The 19,942-nt window shown below is 36.3% G+C and overlaps 2 protein-coding genes across 11 annotated transcripts in view; both read left to right on the top strand.

Moving 5' to 3' along the window:
• LOC131198900 (serine/threonine-protein kinase tousled-like 2) overlaps positions 1-19,942 on the top strand; it is a 62,322-nt gene that overhangs the window by 31,255 nt on the left and 11,125 nt on the right. For all 9 annotated transcript variants that reach the window (XM_058184130.1, XM_058184127.1, XM_058184132.1 and 6 more), the window contains 9 exons: positions 9-75; positions 3,507-3,604; positions 4,048-4,129; positions 7,653-7,744; positions 9,039-9,128; positions 11,935-12,104; positions 15,197-15,335; positions 18,575-18,686; positions 19,651-19,758. In XM_058184130.1, coding sequence (XP_058040113.1) covers positions 9-75; positions 3,507-3,604; positions 4,048-4,129; positions 7,653-7,744; positions 9,039-9,128; positions 11,935-12,104; positions 15,197-15,335; positions 18,575-18,686; positions 19,651-19,758 — 958 coding nt within the window. The remainder of the gene's footprint in view (positions 1-8; positions 76-3,506; positions 3,605-4,047; positions 4,130-7,652; positions 7,745-9,038; positions 9,129-11,934; positions 12,105-15,196; positions 15,336-18,574; positions 18,687-19,650; positions 19,759-19,942) is intronic.
• METTL16 (methyltransferase 16, RNA N6-adenosine) overlaps positions 15,319-19,942 on the top strand; it is a 50,546-nt gene continuing 45,922 nt past the window's right edge. Inside the window, exons 1-2 of one of the 2 annotated variants that reach the window (XM_058184135.1) lie at positions 15,319-15,335; positions 18,575-18,686. In XM_058184135.1, the coding sequence (XP_058040118.1) occupies positions 18,676-18,686 (11 nt within the window). In that variant the 5' untranslated portion in view covers positions 15,319-15,335; positions 18,575-18,675. Of the gene's footprint in view, positions 15,336-18,574; positions 18,687-19,942 lie in introns of those variants that run through there. The other variant, XM_058184136.1, reaches the window with a different exon arrangement.

The following is a 19,942-nucleotide window of genomic DNA, read 5'->3' as shown; positions in this document are numbered from 1 at the left end:
ATGTACAGGTTAACATTAGCGGAATATCATGAACAAGAGGAAATATTTAAACTCCGACTAGGTCACCTTAAAAAGGTAAAAAGATATGTTATAACTTCAAGTATGCATTGAATTATGTTTTTGACTTCCTACTTGTTCTAGTTCTTGGTTATTTGTTTCTTTACTGATTTATGTTTGTTTATTCTCTGTTTGAGAGTGTAGATCCTTCTGTGAAATTCTCTTTCTCAAGCTTTATAGCTATCTGTTTCTAAACAGAAATTCTAGCTCTTATACAAGTGGTTTTCAAAATAATTAGGAAATATTTTACACAGAGTCATGTTTGGGAATCTATTTTAGCACAATATGAAGAAATTTGGAAGATTATTTAATGCATAAGGTAAATTTATAAGGAATATTGGCAGATTCTTGGTTCTCATTGCACACCTGCATGAACTAAAGCTTTATTCTAAAACAATAAATAAGATGCATTGCTAAATAAAATTAACAATGATGGGCATTTTTAACAGAATAAAAAGTTGGAAGGGACCTTGGAGGTCTTCTAGTCTAACCCCCTGTTCAAGCAGGAAACTCTTTGCCATTTCAGGCAAATGGTTATCCAATCCCTTCTTAAAAAGCACCCTCAATTTCTGGAGGCAAGTTGTTCCCTTGATTAATTGTTGTAACTTTTTATTTAAGGAGAATTGTTTGCCATTATTGATCCTCTATTTTTAGGAACTTCTATCATTGAAGAACCATTTTAAAATTACTGATAATAAATAAATTAGCTGCTTTCCTCAGTTATGAAAGAAGAAAGAAAATTGCCTGTCCTCTTGTTCTTTTTTTTCAATGTTACAGTTTTAGACCAGTATCAGGAAACAAAATATTTTTCTGCTTCTTTTATATTGTAATATCACAGTGCTGTTTGTATTCTGTTCACAAGAGACTAACCTCCTAAGTAATTTTACTTTGTTGTTGTAAAGTATCTGGGAATTTTTAGATAGATGGTAAATATAGTATATATAGTATACATAAATATATACATTATGCGGACAAAATAGATCTCTCACAATATTAGTTCTTGAGCTCACCCATTAAAACTAAATACAGGAAACTTGAATAGAATAGAGTAGAATAGAATAGAATATTTTTATTGGCCAAGTGTGATTGGACACACAAGGAATTTGTCTTCGGTGCATATGCTCTCAGTGTACATAAAAGAAAAGATATTTTCATCAAGAATCATAAGGTACAACACTTAATGATAGTCATAGGGCACAAATAAGTAATCAGGAAACAATATCAATATAAATCATAAGGACACAAGCAACAAAGTCATAAGTGGAAGGAGATGGGTGATGGGAACAATGAGAAGTTTAATAGTAGTGCAGATTTAGTAATTATTTGACAGTGTTGAGGGAATTATTTTTTTAACAGAGTGATGACGTTCAGGAAGAAACTGTTCTTGTGTCTAGTTGTTCTGGTGTGCGGTTCTCTGTAGCATCATTTTGAGTTGAAACAGTTTATGTCCAGGATGTGAGGGGTCTGTAAATAGTTTTACACCTTCTTTTTGGTTCATGTAGTATATAGGTCTTCAATGGAAGGCAGGTTGGTAGCAATTGTTTTTTTCTGCAGTTCTAATTATCCTCTGAAGTCTATGTCTGTCTTGTTCGGTTGCAGAACCAAACCAGACAATTAGAGGTGCAGATGACAGACTCAATAATTCCTCTGTAGAACTGTATCAGCAGCTCCTTGGGCAGTTTGAACTTTCTGAGTTGCTTAATTGTACAGGAATCTGATGTGATTCTGCTTAGCTTCACCTGCTGCTTCCTGTTTGTTAGGAAGCTTATGATCCATTTACAAGTGTGTTCAGGTACCGCTAGCTGCTTTAGCTTAGTTAGAAGAGTGTCTGGAATGATGGTATTGAATGCTGAACTGAAGTCTACAAAGAGGACCCTTGCGTAGGTCTTTGGAGATTCAAGAGGTTGTAGGATGTACTGCAGAGCCATATTAACAGCATCATCTATTGATCTATTTGCTCAGTATGCAAATTTCAAGTGGTCTAACAGCGGATCCGTGATGGTTTTCAAGTGGGACTGCACTAGCCTTTCAAAGGTTTTCATGACTACAGATGTTAGAGCAACTTGTTAACACAAGTGAACGTACTTTTTTAGAAATTGGATTATTTCAGTGGTAGTCAACCTGGTCCCTACCACCCACTAGTGGGCGTTCCAGCTTTCATGGTGGGCGGTAGGGGTTTTGTCCGATATTGAAGCACTTTCCTTTTTTTTAATTTAATTGACTTTTAAAAAAAATTTCATAGCATTATTTAAAAACATTTTCATTAGGTTTTCATAAAATTCCCCGTGACAATTTAAATTTCTGAAAATATACTATTTGTATCGCCTGTGCATAAGTTTAGTTCACGTTATCTAAGTGAAACTAAATGGCGCTATAGTGCGACCACAAACAAAAGAGCCTCGTTCCAGAATAGCTCACGCATCTCCCCCCACACCACCCAGCTATAACAGACAAGCAGAGCTGGTAGCCGGCGCGCCCCCCAACCCAATCCACAATGCGCGAGAGGCATGCTCATACACGGCACATTATTTTGGAACTGGTGGACAGTTAGAAAATTTTACTACTAACAGAGATACAAAAGTGGACGATAGGTATAAGAAGGTTGACTACCCCTGGATTATTTAAATAATTTTGATCAATTTCCATTCAAAATTAAGAGTAGAATGAGCTATCAGTTATTATTAATCCTGATGGCTGTTTATTACCTTTAGAAATACAGTCAGTATATCTTAGAAAACCAATAGAGTTCTTGAATTTTTGAGCCTACATTTTTATAGTCTTGTAAAAAGTATGTTTTATGATAAATTCATCTAAGAAAAATTAGAATAAAATCTTCTAAAAAAGAAAATGAAAAAAGAAGAAAGAGAACAAATGTATTCCCCCATTTATAATATCAGAACAAAAAACTTATTACTAGAAATGCTGTCTTTTCTTTTGCAAGTTTACACAGAGTTAGGAAATAATAACATGTTATTCCTTGCAACATTGCAGCAAATTATAAAGAACCGAGTGAGCATTAACGAAAGGATGTTTCCAACTTTGGTAAGGACACAAAAGAGTTGCAAGTGAAAAATAGAGATGATAGAATAGCTCAGTAAAGCAAGAGCCATGCAAAATTCAATATCTCCTTCCAAAAACTTATCATTCTAAATAGTTCAAACACTTTTCAAGCCAGATAATTTTGGTTCACAATATTTCTGTCTATAGATGATTAGTATATCATAGGATGTGTTAGCCGGTAATTTGCAGGCTATTGTCAAGTCCAGTGTTCAGATATTTTCTCATTGTCTTTTCATTTACTTTTTACATATCGTTATATCTTTCCCTGTGATTGGGGAATACTGTGTAAAGGAAAGCCATTCTGCAGAAATTCTTATCAGGCAAATTTGGTTTAAGATCCTGAGTATAGCAGTTTACAGTACAGTAAAGTGATGTTTCTCTTTGTGCAGGAAGAAGCTGAGATTCAAGCAGAATTGGAGCGATTAGAACGGGTTAGAAATCTGCATATCAGGGAATTGAAAAGGATACATAATGAAGATAATTCACAGTGAGTATTGACCATAAGAGAGAAGCAAATTACAACCTTGTGAAAGATGACTAGCTTGTTAAAATATACTAGAAATGTTTGCTTGGAATTAACTTTGTTTAAAATTAATATTTATTAAATGGATATAATATAATGACTCCTAGCTACTTTGGGTAGTATATCCTTCCAAATGACAACGTAAGCAAGAAAACATAAAGATAAAAGAAAACAGGCCAAAATGTGTTTGTGGTGGGCAGTGCAAGATTCAAAGAAAGTTTGGCTGTGTGTCAACAAATCTAGCTTTGCCTGTGAAAAAGATTGCCAATTCACTTGCATTCTCAAACCTTTCTACACATTATAGGCAGAGAGCTTCCATTTGTCAAATCACTTACCTTTTCAGATGATTTGCTTAAGACTATGTTCTAATCATTATATAGATAAAATCTCCTGTTCTCTCCCATTAGGTTTAAAGACCACCCAACACTAAATGATAGGTATTTGTTGTTACATCTCCTAGGCAGAGGAGGATTTAGTGAAGTATATAAAGTAAGTTAAATCACTTTTCTATTTTGTTTGATTAAATGTTGTAGAAGCCAAAGTTTTAAGTTTTTTAAACTTCTATATTTGTGTTCTAAGGAATCTTTCAATCTAAGTAGACTTACTTGGCCTAAGAAGTCAGTAGATTCAAGTTAATGAAAGTTACCTCTGTATGCTCATTACAAAAGTGAATTTTCTTGGTTTTATTTTAGAATTGTCATTTTATACTCACATATCAAATTTGGCACTATGTTAAAAGGTTTTTTTAGCATGTCAATCAGAATAGCGTAGCATAATAACAGAATTGGAAGGGTCCTTGGAGGTTTTCTAGTCCAATCCCCTGCTCAAGTAAGAAATCCTATACATTTTAAACAAATGGTTGTCCAGTCTCTTCTTAAAAACCTCCAGTGTTGGAGCACCCATAATTTCTGGAGATAAGTTGTTCTATTGATTAATTGCTCTTTCAGGAAATTTTTCCTTAGTTCTAGAGTTTCTTTCCTTGATTAGTTTCCGTCCGTTGCTTCTTGTGCTTTGAAAAATAGGTTGATTCCCTTTTCTTTGTGGCACCCCTGAGATATTGGAACACTGCTATCATATCCTCTAGTCCGTCTTTCCATTAAACTGTACATAGTTTAAATCATCTTCAGAAGATTTTATAGAATTATTTACTAATTCTATATTCCACATACCATATTTTTCGCACCAGGTTATAAGATGCACATTAGCTTTAGAGGAGGAAAACAAGAAAAAAAATCTGCCTCTGCCTCCCGGCATCCATCTGTTATTCATCTGGCTAGCATCCTTGCAGCAAACAGCCTGCCTCCGGTGGGGAATGCTGAAACCTTCACTGCTGAGCAGCTGATTGGTGATGGGGATCATAGCTGCTGCCTATTGCTGCTGCCATCGTTCGCTGCTGCCTATCACCAGAACAGCTTCCCCAGCAGCAGTGACAGGCGGTGTCGATGACACCAACTCTCTCCCCCCACCACAATATTTGCTCTATAAGACGCACAGATATTTCCATCCACTTTTTTTGGGGTGGGGGGTGGGTGCGTCTTATAGTGTGAAAAATATGGTAATGGAACTTTTTTTTAACTCATGAAGTTCACCCACAGTTTCCATAGATTGCAAAGTTTGCCAAAACAGGAATTATTTTTCTTATTAACATAATACATGTATATAACCTTTCCAGATCCTGGAAAAAAATTCAACATTCTGGGAGCTTAATATCAGTATTTTTTTCATGGAGGGCATACCTTAATAATACCAATTTTCAATCTTTGAATTATTTAGGAAATTACTTTGTTAAATTATGATTCATGTAGTTGGCGGAAGTAAAAATATAATGAATTCCTTTTAATAATTTCAATTCTGGAGCACGTTCTATTCTTTGTTTAATTATAATTCTTTTTACATACTTTCTTCCAGAAAAACAGATTTTTATGTAAACAGATGTTCCTTTCTTTTGACAATCTCTCCAACATTTACTGAATAGCTGAGAGATATTTAACCTGTTCTTATCGTATTTAGATAAGATTTACTTTCTTTGCAACTTTTATACTGCTAAAACTTGAAGTTGAAGCTGATAAAAAGCCTAACTTCCATAGTATTTCCTATTTTGCATCCCAACTCTAAATCCTAAGCTTCATTTTGACCTATAGAGAGATCACCAAATTCCTTGTAATAATAATATAATACCTAAATATTTAAAATATTTATATATTATTCCCAAAAATAAGACATCCCCTGATAATAAGCCCAGTCGGGCTTTTGAGTGCATGGCAATAAGGCCAAGTGCTTATTAACAGGGTTCAAAAAAATATAAGATAGGGTCTTATTTTCGGGGAAGCACAGTAGTGTACTGCTTTAAGCTGAATATTTTTACAAAATTGTCCGGTTTCTTTCTTCTGTATTTTGCTGACTAAACAGAATTTTAAAAAGTTAAAGCTACATTGCTCATGGATAAACCAAGAATTTTAGGTGCCAAACTGTACACCCAAAGTAGTATTTGGTTAATTCGCAAATGAGCTTATCTGTGAGTATGTATGGACATTTTTAAAGTGCTCTGTATCTTCTATATCAGTGATGGTGAACCTTTTTGGGGTTGCATGCCAAAAGTCCGAGTGCATGAGCGCTGTTACACTCGCGTGTGCCAACACTCATAATGCAATGCGCACCCCATTTGCACACGTGCACACAGACTCCCCCACCCTCCCCCCTGTGCATGCATGCCGCACTGCGCATGCGCACATGCACCCCCACTGCGCATGCACTCCCGCTTTTTCCAAGAGGGCCGGTGCAGCTCTTACTGGAGAACAACCAGGCACTGGCCCATTCCCTGGTGAGACAGTTGTTCCCCGGCCGGTGGCAGCACTCTTGGCGCTGCCATGTGCCGGCTGGGGAATCTCCTAATGCATGGCCTTGCACACGGGAGGTCGCAGCACCTGAGCCCTTCTCATGTGTTTCCCAAAGCTGGCCTGGCCTGCAAGGGAAGCATGCAGGGGATTGGAGCACCTGAATCCTTCTTGAGTGTTTCCCGAAGCTGGCCTAGCCTGCTAGGAAAGCACGCGGGAGATCACCAGCTGTACTAATCAGGTGGATGGAGAATGGGCACGCAGTCTTCGGGAGAGCGCTGCACTGGGGTGCTGTGTGCTATCTGGCCTCCCGCCCATCTCTGCTTTTGCAAGGCAGAAAGAAAGCCATAAAAGTCTTAACCCACGCCCTCTTGGGACCCTGGTCTTGTCACCAATTTGAGTGGGTCCTCTGCGGACCACCAAGAGCTTATAAGCCATGTCCAGGAAGCACTCCAGTGGAGAGAAGCTGCCAAAGTCAACCCTAGCTAGGAATCTCAAATACAGATGAGAATGAACATTGTGTTGTAGCCAGCGGTAGATCAGCCCTCTGCGAACTCTTGTCTCAAGGAGCCCAGCCACTCGCCAATCGCCGAGTCCCAGTGATGGGATGGCCATGCACATGAAAACCAGTTGACTGGCATATCAGAACCCAGAAGAGCAACAGGCTATAGCTCTGCATGGCCAGAGAAATGGCTCTGCGTGCCACTTCAGCACGCGTGCCATAGGTTCGCCATCACAGCTCTATATACTTGCGGATTAGCCAACCCTCAAATTTTTAATTCAAATAAAATTAAAAATGCCATCCACAGATAAGCCAGTTGTGAAAATTAAAACATGAAAATTTCAAGAGTTGGATTATCTGCAGATAGACATGTAGAAGTATACAAATAAATTCAGTAAATAGATCTCATTTCCTATTTTTCCCTTTTAATTTCCTTATTACTAGGAAGTACTACTATTAAAGTTTCTATAACAAACTAAATGATAAAATGGGATTAAATAGGCAAACTTGTTTAATAAAAACCAATTTTCAACATTAGCATATTAAGTACCTCTACTCTAGTCAATAAAAGTTAAGCATTTAAGCGTTGCTCTTTTCATAACTGATGTTTTTAATATTTAAAGATGGCAGTCTTTGTGGTGTTTTTGACTATTTACTAGCTATCCTTCTCTTTCAGGCATTTGATTTAACGGAACAGAGGTATGTAGCAGTAAAAATCCACCAGTTAAATAAAAACTGGAGGGATGAAAAAAAGGAAAATTACCACAAGTGAGTATTTCCACAGCTACATGATCAAAACTATGGCAATCAACATGAATTTATGACAGTTGTAGTGTTCTGGGATTTTGTCACCACCTTCCCAGCAAAACTCTTGACAAGAAAAATTAATTGGGAAGCCAGACTCACTTATCAACCATGTGATTCACTTAACAACTATAGTTTTTGATTCTTGGGTATATATAGAATAATAGGAAGAGTTTTGTATTAGCATATACTCTATTTTCCCTTCAGATTGTATTAAGTTTTGTTTGAAGTTTTTATTAAAATATTTGTTAATAACTTGTAAATGAAAATGTAATTAGAAAAATGTAAATACAATTTTTTTCTAGGTACAGTTGAAAAACATGAAACTGTTCCCTGTGAGCAAAAAATAATGAATCACGGTCCGTTTCTTCATAATGTTATCATTTCTGGAATTGTACATTTTAGACTAGTTTACTGAAAGTAACTCAGACAAGAGACAACATAGCCCACAACTGGATAGAAGAGATTTAGAATAGCCACTCCTAAAATCTTCCTGAGTACATCTGTTGGTGTGAGAAGTTTAGTCTGCAAGATTTGGTCTGTTCGTGTAAAAGACTGAACATTGGCTGGATTGCTCTATGTCATTCTTGGGCTGGGCCTAACAACAGCTGAGTTATTTTCCAAATCACCAAAAATAATATTTTATCCTTTGGTGATTTGCATCTAGCTGAATGCTATGTCCACTTCCAGTTATCACTCTTTAGATTGTTTTCAGAAAAACTAGAACATACTCAGAGAAGAATATAGAATAATGATCTGGAAATAACATTGATTGCTGCCTTGGCTCCATTACAAAAGGCAATCAAGATGGATTTATTCCAAAAGCCTTTAGAAATTTCTTTTCCTTCTTTTCAGGTTCAGGTTAACCCTATAAAAAGGCAGATCTTCTTGCGTCATGATCTTGACAATATTTTCTTAATGGTTCCATTTATGTGCCATGTTCAGGTTAAAAGTCAGGCATACTGAATGATATTCAGTACATTCAGTTTTGAGGTAACATGTTGTGTGAACTAAATTGTGATATATAACCTAACGTTTCTAAAATATCCAGTTCAGATATATTCAACCTTCCATTTGGAGGTAAACCTACACTTTTTCTGGAAGTATTCTATCAAGTAATTTTGAGGGATACTTTTAGTTACCAAAGTTAGCCTTTAGTTTAGCACCTAGCAAAGCATTACCCATATTTTTTCACCTGAAGTGCAGGATGATTGGTGAGAAGTCACTCGTAATAAATAATTTTGTCTTTTTCTTTTAGGCATGCTTGTAGGGAATATAGAATTCATAAAGAGCTGGATCATCCTCGCATAGTTAAATTGTATGACTATTTCTCATTGGACACTGACTCGTAAGTGCTGTTTTATTTGTAATTTGCACTGTTAATAAAGTCACTTGAAAATTTGTGATTAAGCTGTTTAGAAATTTGCGGGGGGGGGAGGAAATGGAGCAAACCAATCTGTTTTGAAATATGAATTATAACATTTAAAGTAAATCTTTGCCAGAAATTGAATTTGCCTGTCCAATTTAATTATTAAGAGAAGGCATTTTGCAAGTCCCCACTCCTTACAAAATGCATGGGCCATAGAAAATGCAGCATGCATTCAGAGTGATGGGCCTATTTTGTGAAATACTTTTCTCTGGAAGAACAGATGGCCCAAATGCTACTGGCATTTTGTAAACAAAGCAGTTTTGTTCCAGCTTGGGTTCAGCCCTTAGGTTAGTTTAGCTTTGCAAGCATCTAGGATGTTTATTCCTAGCTTTTAATTATCTTTAAATGTTTACACTGAGCTTTTCATTATTAAATTAAAAGAACTAGAGTGCCTTGATACTAATATAGGTATACGTCTCATAAAATTTATATTTTTTCTATACAGCATTCAAGGTGACTTACAATTAAAAAAGCATAAATAGCTAAAATAAGAGTAAAACATTTATATCAAAAGGGCCATCCTAAAGCTGCTTTGTTTCCTTTCCAAAAAAACCCCAAATAAGTAGAAACTTAGTACAACTGAGGGTGTACATCCCATAATTTGGAAACAATATTCATGAGGGCCTTCTTTCACAAACCTCATAAGCAAATTGTGGAAAGGCAATTTATAGTTAGTATTCGGGGAAATATATCATGGAAGAGAAAATAGAATTTATAAAAGGGATTCAAATATTATCACCTTGCACATAAGAGAAGCTGCAGCAATATTTTATTTTGTGGGTACCAAATAGTAGTTAACTTTTTGGAATTGAAATTTATGCTAAATTTACTAAGTAAATTAGGTGTTAGCCCATTTTTTCCCCAATAATTTTACTCAGTTTAATATTTAGCTTTTTAATCCAAGTTGAAAATATGACATTTCAAAACAAACTAAGGTCTGTCCCAAAGGTGTTTTTTCAAGTGGCAACTGAACTTATTTTTCTTTGAAGACGTTTTGCTTCTCATCCAAGAAGTTTCTTCAGCTCTGGGTTTTATTAACAGATCAAAAAATAAAGAAAAATGTGCTTTATGTCAAAGTAATAATAATAATAACAACAGAGTTGAAAGGGACCTTGGAGGTCTTCTAGTCCAACCCCCTGCCCAGGCAGGAAACCCTACACCATTTCAGACAAATGGTTATCCAACATTTTCTTAAAAATTTCCGGTGTTGGAGCATTTACAACTTCTGCAGGCAAGTTGTTCCACTGATTAATTGTTCTAACTGTCAGGAAATTTCTCCTTAGTTCTAAGTTGCTTCTCTTCTTGATTAGTTTCCACCCATTGTTTCTTGTTCTACCCTCACGTGCTTTGGAGAACAGCCCGACTCCCTCTTCTTTGTGGCAACCCCTGAGATATTGGAACACTGCTATCATGTCTCCCCTAGTCCTTCTTTTCATTAAACTAGGCATACCCAGTTCCTGCAACCGTTCTTCATATGTTTTAGTCTCCAGTCCCCTAATCATCTTTGTTGCTCTTCTCTGCACTCTTTCTGATCTCCACATCTTAATGTACAAGTTAATGTATTTGTATGATAAATCATAATATTGTGAAATTAATTAAAAATAACCTGAAAATATTTCACATTATAAAATAAATCTAAGAAAATTAAATATAATACTACATAACACAGAACACTTAGCATTCCTACTTATTTATGTTAAGTGTTTTAGGCCACTTTTCAGCTTAAAAAATACAGTTATACATTCAAAATATACAGGAGTTTTTAGTTGCTGAGAATGAGCTTTTCAACAAGTATGTGTGACCTATTAAGGACAGCCATGTGCAAGTTCCTCTGAGACTGACTAACATTTCCTGACCAAGAATCGAAGAAGTTTGTCATTTCCAAAGATCAGGACCTATTATTTTAGAGATATATAAGATGCTATAGTATACTTGTTACCACATTTAAGGACATTTCCCCCAGAATTAAAGAACAGTTAATATAGCAAAGAAAGGAAGAACATACTAATATAAGGGGAAAATACAGGCAGCATTGAGGATTTGACCCTTGGTTCTTATATTAAAAGTGCAGAATTTCAAATTTCAAAACAGTACATAGAAATGTCAGCAAGAATAGATTACTGCCCAAACTTTTCCTTTTCTGGTATTGAAAGGAATGGTATCGAAATATTACTATAAATATATAGTGATTAAATGAATAATTTCATATTAAAATTCCAAATGCATTCATACAAATTCTATTAAAGCATGTTGCAGGTGAATTCAGTATCATTTTTTTTAAAAAAAATATGTGGTACATTAATACCAATCAAGATGTATATAAAAAAGAAAAGTATTTTTGGATGAGTAGACACTTAAAACATTTAAGTATGTCACATCACTTTCATGAGAGTCTGATCAGACATAAAATAAGTGATGTTATTATGTTGCTTCAGCTTATGTTTATCTTTTTTTACCGGTAAATAAACACACATTGAAAAAAAGTTCATAGGGTTAGGGTTAGGGTTTTCAGGTTAGGGTGATAAGGTCTATCACTTCTTGACCTTTTGGCTAAGATCAGATTAATAGGTCTATACATACTATACATTTTTGAGCCATTCATATATTAATGCAGATGTACAGATCTAGAAAAATCATTATTTGTGATTTCTTAAGTAAACGTTAAGTTGATTTTGACACATGCATAAAACATGTTTGTTTGATTGTTTGATTTCACTTCCTCCAGGTTTTGTACAGTATTAGAATACTGTGAGGGGAATGATCTTGACTTTTATCTGAAGCAGCATAAACTAATGACAGAGAAAGAAGCGCGATCTATAATCATGCAGATTGTAAATGCATTAAAATATTTAAATGAAATCAAGCCACCTATTATTCATTACGATCTCAAACCAGGTAAGTTCATAGTGAAGATTGTACTGCACCATGGGGAAAAAACAGAATATGATGTATTTTACAGGATTATCTTCCTTGACGATTGAATGTGAAATATGTAGTTTGGTTTGATTATTTAGCAATAACATTTCCAGTTTCCATCACTATAAACTTCCATAGTCATAACTGGGAACATTGGCAATCCTTTCTCTCTCTTCCAAATGGATACTGTCAATTTGTTACTTTGAAAAGTATTAAATATGCTGCTTCACTTGTAGAGCTAATATCTTCAATGGTGGACAGATGTAATTCTGAAAAGGAGATCAATAATTATCTTTAAATTTTATCTTTTATTCAGGTTATAATTTGAAGTGCTTTAGTGAACTGGAGTTGATGCGTGGTTTTAATTTGGTTCATGTTCGTATGATGTTCTTTTATCAGTGATGTGAATTAGACTAGAATGGGAACAAAGATCATGAATGGAAATTATTATTAAGATGATAATGATGATTCTTCTGATCCTGTTTAGCCTTCAGGTTTATTCCTACAAAGTTATCTTAAAGGAAAACTGCTTTAGTTTATTGTGTTACCGTTTTGTATGGATGATTCTATGTTTTGATTGAGTCTTATAAGAGAACTTAATTGGAGAGCAACTAATACATTTTAGAAAATTATGGTTGGTTGCACAACCTGCCAGATATTTATACTGGATTTGGCATGTTTGTTCAACCTGTCAAATTATTCTCAAGGACCTGCAAATAGGCAGGTACTGTCACAGGATATAAGCTGTTCCAAATAAATCTATCTTTTGCCCTTAACTGATGTTAATTTTGTCAGTATTCAAGTAGTGCTCCAGACATTTTGGAATTCCACCCAAGGCACCTTACTAATCAATATTACTATTGATAATATTCACTTTTACAATAGTTTTTCTACTTCATTTGCAGGTCTTGTTTTATGATTTTCACCCTTTCTTTGTCTTCTATTCTGGTGTCTCCAGGTATTGCCACATCCACTATCCAGATGTTTTTTGTTTTTCTTGTCAACAATTGTTAAGTCATGTGATAGATGCTTGTCTGTTTGAATTCTAAAGTCCCAGAGCACTTTAACTTCTTCACGTTCTATTACTTTGTATTTTGTGGCCCCATCAGTTCTTCCTTCAAATAAATGGTATTTCTTGCAGATATTCCAGTACACCATTGTTGTTATTTTGTCATTCCCTCTTGTAGTCAGTCTGTGCCATCTTCTTACAGCAGCTAACTAGGTGGCCCATTGTTTCTTCTGCTTCACAAATGCAGAGGTGGCATTTGTTGTCTGTTGCTGTCCTCTTAATTCTGCCTTTATATGCATTCATTCTTAAGATTTGATCTTATGCAGCCAGAATTTTTTTGTTGTTGTTGCAGGCCACTGCAGCCTATATGAGCCTGGTCTAGATCACATGAGGCCTTCATTCTTGAAGTGGCTTCAAAAATGCTCTTTTGCAGCCTCTGAAAGCTGCATAAAAGCATATCCCATTCTGACATGATTTTCAGAATATAGCTCTTGTGCGCACAGCCTTCAGATGTCCAAAGATACACAAGAAGATACCCTATTTTCACATGGCCTTCACAGCCTCAAAAATTGCACAAGAACAAGGTGTGTTTTCAAGAATAGTTGTTGTCAGGTGTTGGTGAATGCTGGTATGTCACCAAAATGCTTTGGCATATCACTTTTGACACAGGTTTCATAGTTTTGCCATCACTGAACTAGTATTGGAATATTATATTGTGGATCTAATGTTGCCTTTTGTAATTGACATTCCCACCAAATTTTCATTACTGGCATATGGTAATTTTTACAGATTTTCCACTGAACATTTTGGCAACTGTACTATGTCCTTATTTGTGTGATCTTGCATGAGCTGTGATCTGTTTCTTCTGCCTCTTTGCACAATCTGCACTTTGAATCATTTGATAATTTCAATTCAGGGCTAGATTATTTTAGTTTGAATAGCCTGCTCTTGGGCCCCAAAATTACGGTAATTGTCAGATTATTTCTTTAATGTTCCAGTTTTATGCTATTGCCAGTTCTATCTTTATCCATTTTTATCTTTTGTAGAAATTGGCCATATAATGCTTTTGCTTGAGTGCATTCTGTTTATGTTTTTATTATATTATTTTGATATTCATATTTTGTTTCCTGCACAAAAGGAAGGTCCTTAAGGTCCAGTTTTTAATTTGCATCAGTGCTTGTCCTTGGCTTTCTTAGATAATCAGTCAGTGCATTTTTTTTCTTCAATAGTTTGACCTGAAGTAAACCTCTACCTCCATTTCTGCAGGGCAGGTATACAATATCAATATAACAGTAGAGATAAAATGAATAATAAATAATCAATAGTTTTCTTGTTTTGTGGTCCAAACTATCCAGTTAAAATTCCAACAGTATATATCACATCATGGGTATAGTCCAGATACTAATGATTTTGATGGTGTTTCCATCATCTTCAGCACTTTTTTCATTTTATAGGTATTATTTAGTAATCACATTTTAACTTCTTCATGTTCGATGTTATCCAACTGTAAAATACTTGTAGACTACTTCATGATGGCTCCTGATCATTTCACCTTCTTTATTCCATTACTATTCATGATTTTATCTCAATTTATTGCTACTGTAGTAATTTCTTTAGGCCATGTTCCATTGCTGTTTCTGTGCTAAAAATCCTTAAGGTAATTTATCCATAACTGACAATGATTTTTCTGTTTTTCCACAAAGCTACAGATTATCCATATAAAGCAAATATGAGAGTTTATTAGCATATTTGATGTTTGATAGCCATTATTATTATTATTATTATTATTATTATTATTATTATTATTATTATTATTATTATTATTATTATTATTATTATTTGCCATTTCCCTTCACCTATTAGTTTATCCTGTAACATTACATCTAAGGAGAGTTTCTCTTGGACGTGAGAAAATATCTACATTAAGTTTTGGGAAGGAAGCCAGTGCATTTTTTTTATCTTTTAGATTAATACAATAAGATATCACATTGATTGAAAGAATTATTTTGCTATTCTATCCACCCTAATAAGTCTGTTCAACTTCATTTTTTTTCCTGCCCAGGAAACATCCTCTTGGTAAACGGTACTGCTTGTGGTGAAATTAAAATCACTGACTTCGGCCTCTCAAAAATCATGGACGATGACAGTTACAATTCAGTTGATGGCATGGAGCTAACATCTCAAGGAGCTGGTACATACTGGTGGGTATATAATCTGTTTTTTGTCTTGCACTGTCCATAATGTTTTAAAATTAAATGTCATTAAAACTTGAGGAAAAACAGAGAAAAACATACGTTTTGCCAAAAGATTTTTGTAAAGTAGGAGAAATAATGACGACAGTATAGGGGTGAAATGCTCCCGGTTTGGACAGGATCGGGCGATCCAGTAGCAATTGTCATGGTTGGCTCAGCGATCCAGGAAGTAATGTTTTTACCTTCTGCGCATGTGCAGGTTTTGCGCATGCGTAGAAGGTCCTCCAGTGAAGAAGTGCTGCCGTCTGCCTTACCAATGCGCTGGCTCCGTCGGGTTGATGGGCATGCTGAATACACCGGTGGAGGATCTAGAAGGTAAGGCTGATGGGGGAGAGAGAAAGGTGTGCTCAGCTTCTCAGAGGGACATGGCAAGGCTTGCTTGCCTTTTGGGTCTGACACGCTCGGCTTCTGCAAGTGTTGTGACCCAGGTTCCTGGACCCGGACTCCTGGACTCGGATGATTCAGAAAGTTTTTGGGCGACTGCTGCCTACTTGCCTTCCCCGTTGCCTGCATCCAGCCAATGATGGAGGACGCGTCACTTCCAGGCTAGGCTGCCCACTCTCTCGGAGCACTTTCTTCCTTCTCCCGCAGCAGCCGCTAAAGCTGAGACTGCTGCTCTGCTGCGGTGTGCATGGGCAGTCTGGGGAGGGCGGGCAGATGAAAGGCTGATGCTGATGGTCGGGAAGGGAGACCTGCTGCGCTCAGCCAAAGAAGAGCCGCCTTGGGGGAATGGCGAGGCTCGCTCGCCTTTTGGACTGGCGTGCTCAGCTTCCATGTGGCCTTTGGGCAACTGCCACCCGCTTGCCTTCCCCTCCGCCTCGGGTCCTGCCGCCTGTATCCATCTACTTCCCCCCTGATTTCACCCCCCAGCCATGCAACTGGCACACAGCTCCAGCTGCACCTCGTCTGGGCTAGCAAGCCTTAATTCATCCTGTGCTGCCTGGGCTATTGAGTCCTGATTACTCCTAGGCAAACCACCCTGAGTAATCCTGGGCAGCCTGGGCAGTGATGTTGCTCTGATCAGGCTTGGGGCCTTTGCACAGGGGTGGAAGCAGCTGGTGCCAACTTGAGCGCCTGCTGCTTCCTGTCCGCCTCTCAGCTGAGAGGTGGTAGCGGGCCAGCAGCAACAGAAGATTTGAGGTTGCAGCAGCGGTCCCGGAAGCAGTGAGCAGGAGAGAGAGCCACCAACGAGCAACAGGATGCAGGGTTAGCAAATGGAGGCAGGGTGAGGCTTCCTGGGCAGCTGGAATGTGGGGTCGTTGGCTATGTCGGCTATCGTCCCCACTGGAATGACAGCCCCGGCGCAGCGGCGGTGACAGAGAGAGAAAGAGAAAGAAAGGAAGAGAGAGAGAGAAAGTGATGTGAGTGATGTCATGTTGGCCCTGCCCATCAGTCTATCCCTAAATAATTGAGTTTTGTCTATAATTGTCTATTCTATCCCTAAATAATTGAGTTTTGCACATCCTTAATTTTTCCAACTCAATTAACAATCTGACATATTGAAAAGATCTTTCGAAAGCTTCTTCTTGTGCCATATCTGTCATCGTATGTTGGCGATCCTATTTTATCACACCTACACGAAAAAGTGCTGCTGAGTTTTGTTGAAACAGCCCCTTAGATTTTGAAGCCATGATGTTCTTCGTTTGCCTTCAGTCTTTCCCTGGAGGATTAAATGAAGTCTGCTGTATTTTTCGGGTGTCACATCGCATCTCCAAAATATTCTTTTTTATAGTTTTGATGATTTTCCTTGGCTTTCCTAGGCAGCTTATCACCTCCTCATTTCAAAAGATTAGACACATGTAAATATTTAAGGGACCTTCTTTGTAAAATTTATAACAAAATAAATTAGTGATTTTCAAAGACCTGTTCGAATATATGAGAAAGGCCATCTCTTGCCTCATTTCCAAATTATGGACATCTTAGGACAACAGAAAAATTATTCTGGGAATATTTAAGGGAAAAATCATTGCAAAAGATGTGCCTATATTTTTACTATGGAAATTAATTTGAAAAAATAATAAAAATCATAATCATGAATATTTTTCTCTAGACTAGCTGGTAGGTAGGCAAGTCATCTAAGTTTGTAGACCTGGAACAAAAAATTGAGAGGATAACAACTTATTTCAATATCCCAGTATTTCCTTTTAAAAGGCCCTATTATATCTGAGATGAAAATTATAGAACACTGGATAGTTTGTTCCAAGCTTGAAATACTCATAATTTTCATTTCAAGTTCAGAACATTTTATCCACATTCTACACATATTTGACTGCAGCTGTCTGAAGAGCACAGTGTCTGAGAATCCTGAATGGGTAATAAGGTGAACTTCATAGCTGGCCACTGATACATCATGCACTTCCAAAGAAAAGCAAATCAGAAGTGTTCTGGTTGTGGTAGCTTACTTGAAATATAAGATGGATGATCTTTTGCCTGACCTGAACAAGTAAGCAATACTGTAAGATGTGATCAGACTAAAGATCACTTGAGGATATGTACTTGGGGATTGCACTCTGAAGATATAGTGTCCTTTCCTTATAAGCCAACAAATCAGTTGAAGCAACGTATTTGAGAATACTTGCTGTTTATCCTTTATCACCCAAATTATAGTGTTAGCCCTGGTTATAACGTTATAAATAACTCTCCAGAAAATGCAGACCCATTTACATCAACAGGTGTGAAGAACATCTTTGGAGTCCATAGGTTGAACTATAGAAGTGTGGTGTAAAATCCACAGCATTTTCATATTGGGTAGTACAGGAAATATGGCGATAACCATAATGTTTGTATCATTATTTCAATAATTGGACATATATTAATAAAGCCAGCTGATTTCCTATGCTTGATTTTTATTGTTTCAGAATAATTTTGCTCCTTACAACGGAATTGTTGTAATAGAGAGCTGAAGTAAGAGACATTTTATTCAACTTTAAATCAAAGAAGCAAATTAAAGCAAATTGGTATCTTGCTGCTATTTCTGCAACAACAAAAGTTAATGGAAATTTATAGTGGTTGTTTCAGTGTATGCCATATAGAACCAGAACATTCCCTAATAAGCAAATGGGGGTGGGATTTTATCTGTATGAAATTCAGTAATAGTGCTTGGGTAAAATACATTCTGGGACATAAATGGTCAATGGTGAAAAAATGGGCATTTAAAATAAATGTAGCTATTGCTCTCTCTTCCTCAGGTATCTGCCACCTGAATGTTTTGTGGTTGGAAAAGAGCCTCCAAAGATTTCAAATAAAGTAGATGTTTGGTCAGTAGGAGTTATCTTCTACCAGTGTCTTTATGGCAGAAAGGTAAGTGGAAGGGCAATTAAGGTATTGCAAAAAATATTCAGTCACTTTAGCCTAAGTCTTACGTGCATTCAGTTACAGTTCCTAAGATTAGGAATGTGGTTGATATATTTTCCATCTAACAAATTTTATTAAAAAGTAGAAGCTTTCATGAGCTATGTGTTTCTAAAAATCTTAACATCTGGTTTAACTGTTAAAGCACATGTTCTATCCTGTTGATATAACTAAAATTTGTGCAAGTAGATTCTGTTAAAAATGTCTGTGCTTACATATTAAAGTTTCTGAATTTAACAAATTTGTATTTTGCCATTAATACCAAGGATTCCCAGTAGTTATAAGTAATACATACTAATATTAACACTTCCATTGTTAAAACTATTAGATCTATATTATATATAAAACATGGTTAACCAACAATATGAATATTTTGAAGACTTCAATCATTTATTTTTATTCATGAAATGTAATATTTTAAAAAAATCTTGATTGGCTGTCTAACTCATAAAGGAATGTCAGATATAAAGGAAAATGAAAAAATATACTTGGAATTTGATTAATGATTACAGCTAGCAGTTTTGTTTCACACTTCAAATGCAGTTCATTATCTGAAGAAATTCAAATAAAGCATTCTGCGCAGATATTGGCCACTCTTTGCATAGACACATCCAGCAAAGGAGAGCCATAGTTTTTCTTGTTAATTGATTCCACTATTCAACTGCTCTTACTATTAGGAGGTGTTCCAACCATTCAGGTTTCTTACAACAACTTCACCATTCTTCCATGTCTGGACAATAGTGAATGGCCTTCTGTATGATCCTTTTCAATAGAGCAGAATGTTCTCATATCCCTTCTTCTTCATCTTTTCTCAAAGCTAAATACATAGTTCGCTCATTTTCTTCTCCTAGAAATTTTTAGTTCTGTAGTCATCCTTCTATCCCTTTCTTGCACTTTTTCTCTTCCTCTGCAGCCCTTTGGTCACAACCAATCTCAGCAAGATATACTGCAGGAAAACACAATCCTTAAAGCTACAGAAGTACAGTTTCCTCCTAAGCCAGTGGTAACACCAGAAGCAAAGGTAAAAAGAGTTATATTTGGTACAGGGGAATATGATTAGTCTGTTTTTAGGGATTTGTTTAATTCTCCTATTGGAGGAAAAAGCACTAAATTTTTGAGTCTATTGATCATTTGAATTGCTTATCACCTACTTCTGACTGAGAGGGGCGAAAATGTTCTTGCATTCCAGAAACTTGTTTCTTCCA

This window comes from Ahaetulla prasina, chromosome 4 (genome assembly GCF_028640845.1).
Source record: "Ahaetulla prasina isolate Xishuangbanna chromosome 4, ASM2864084v1, whole genome shotgun sequence".
In the NCBI taxonomy this organism is placed as follows: domain Eukaryota; kingdom Metazoa; phylum Chordata; class Lepidosauria; order Squamata; family Colubridae; genus Ahaetulla; species Ahaetulla prasina.
This window is presented reverse-complemented; position numbering and strand designations above follow the sequence as displayed.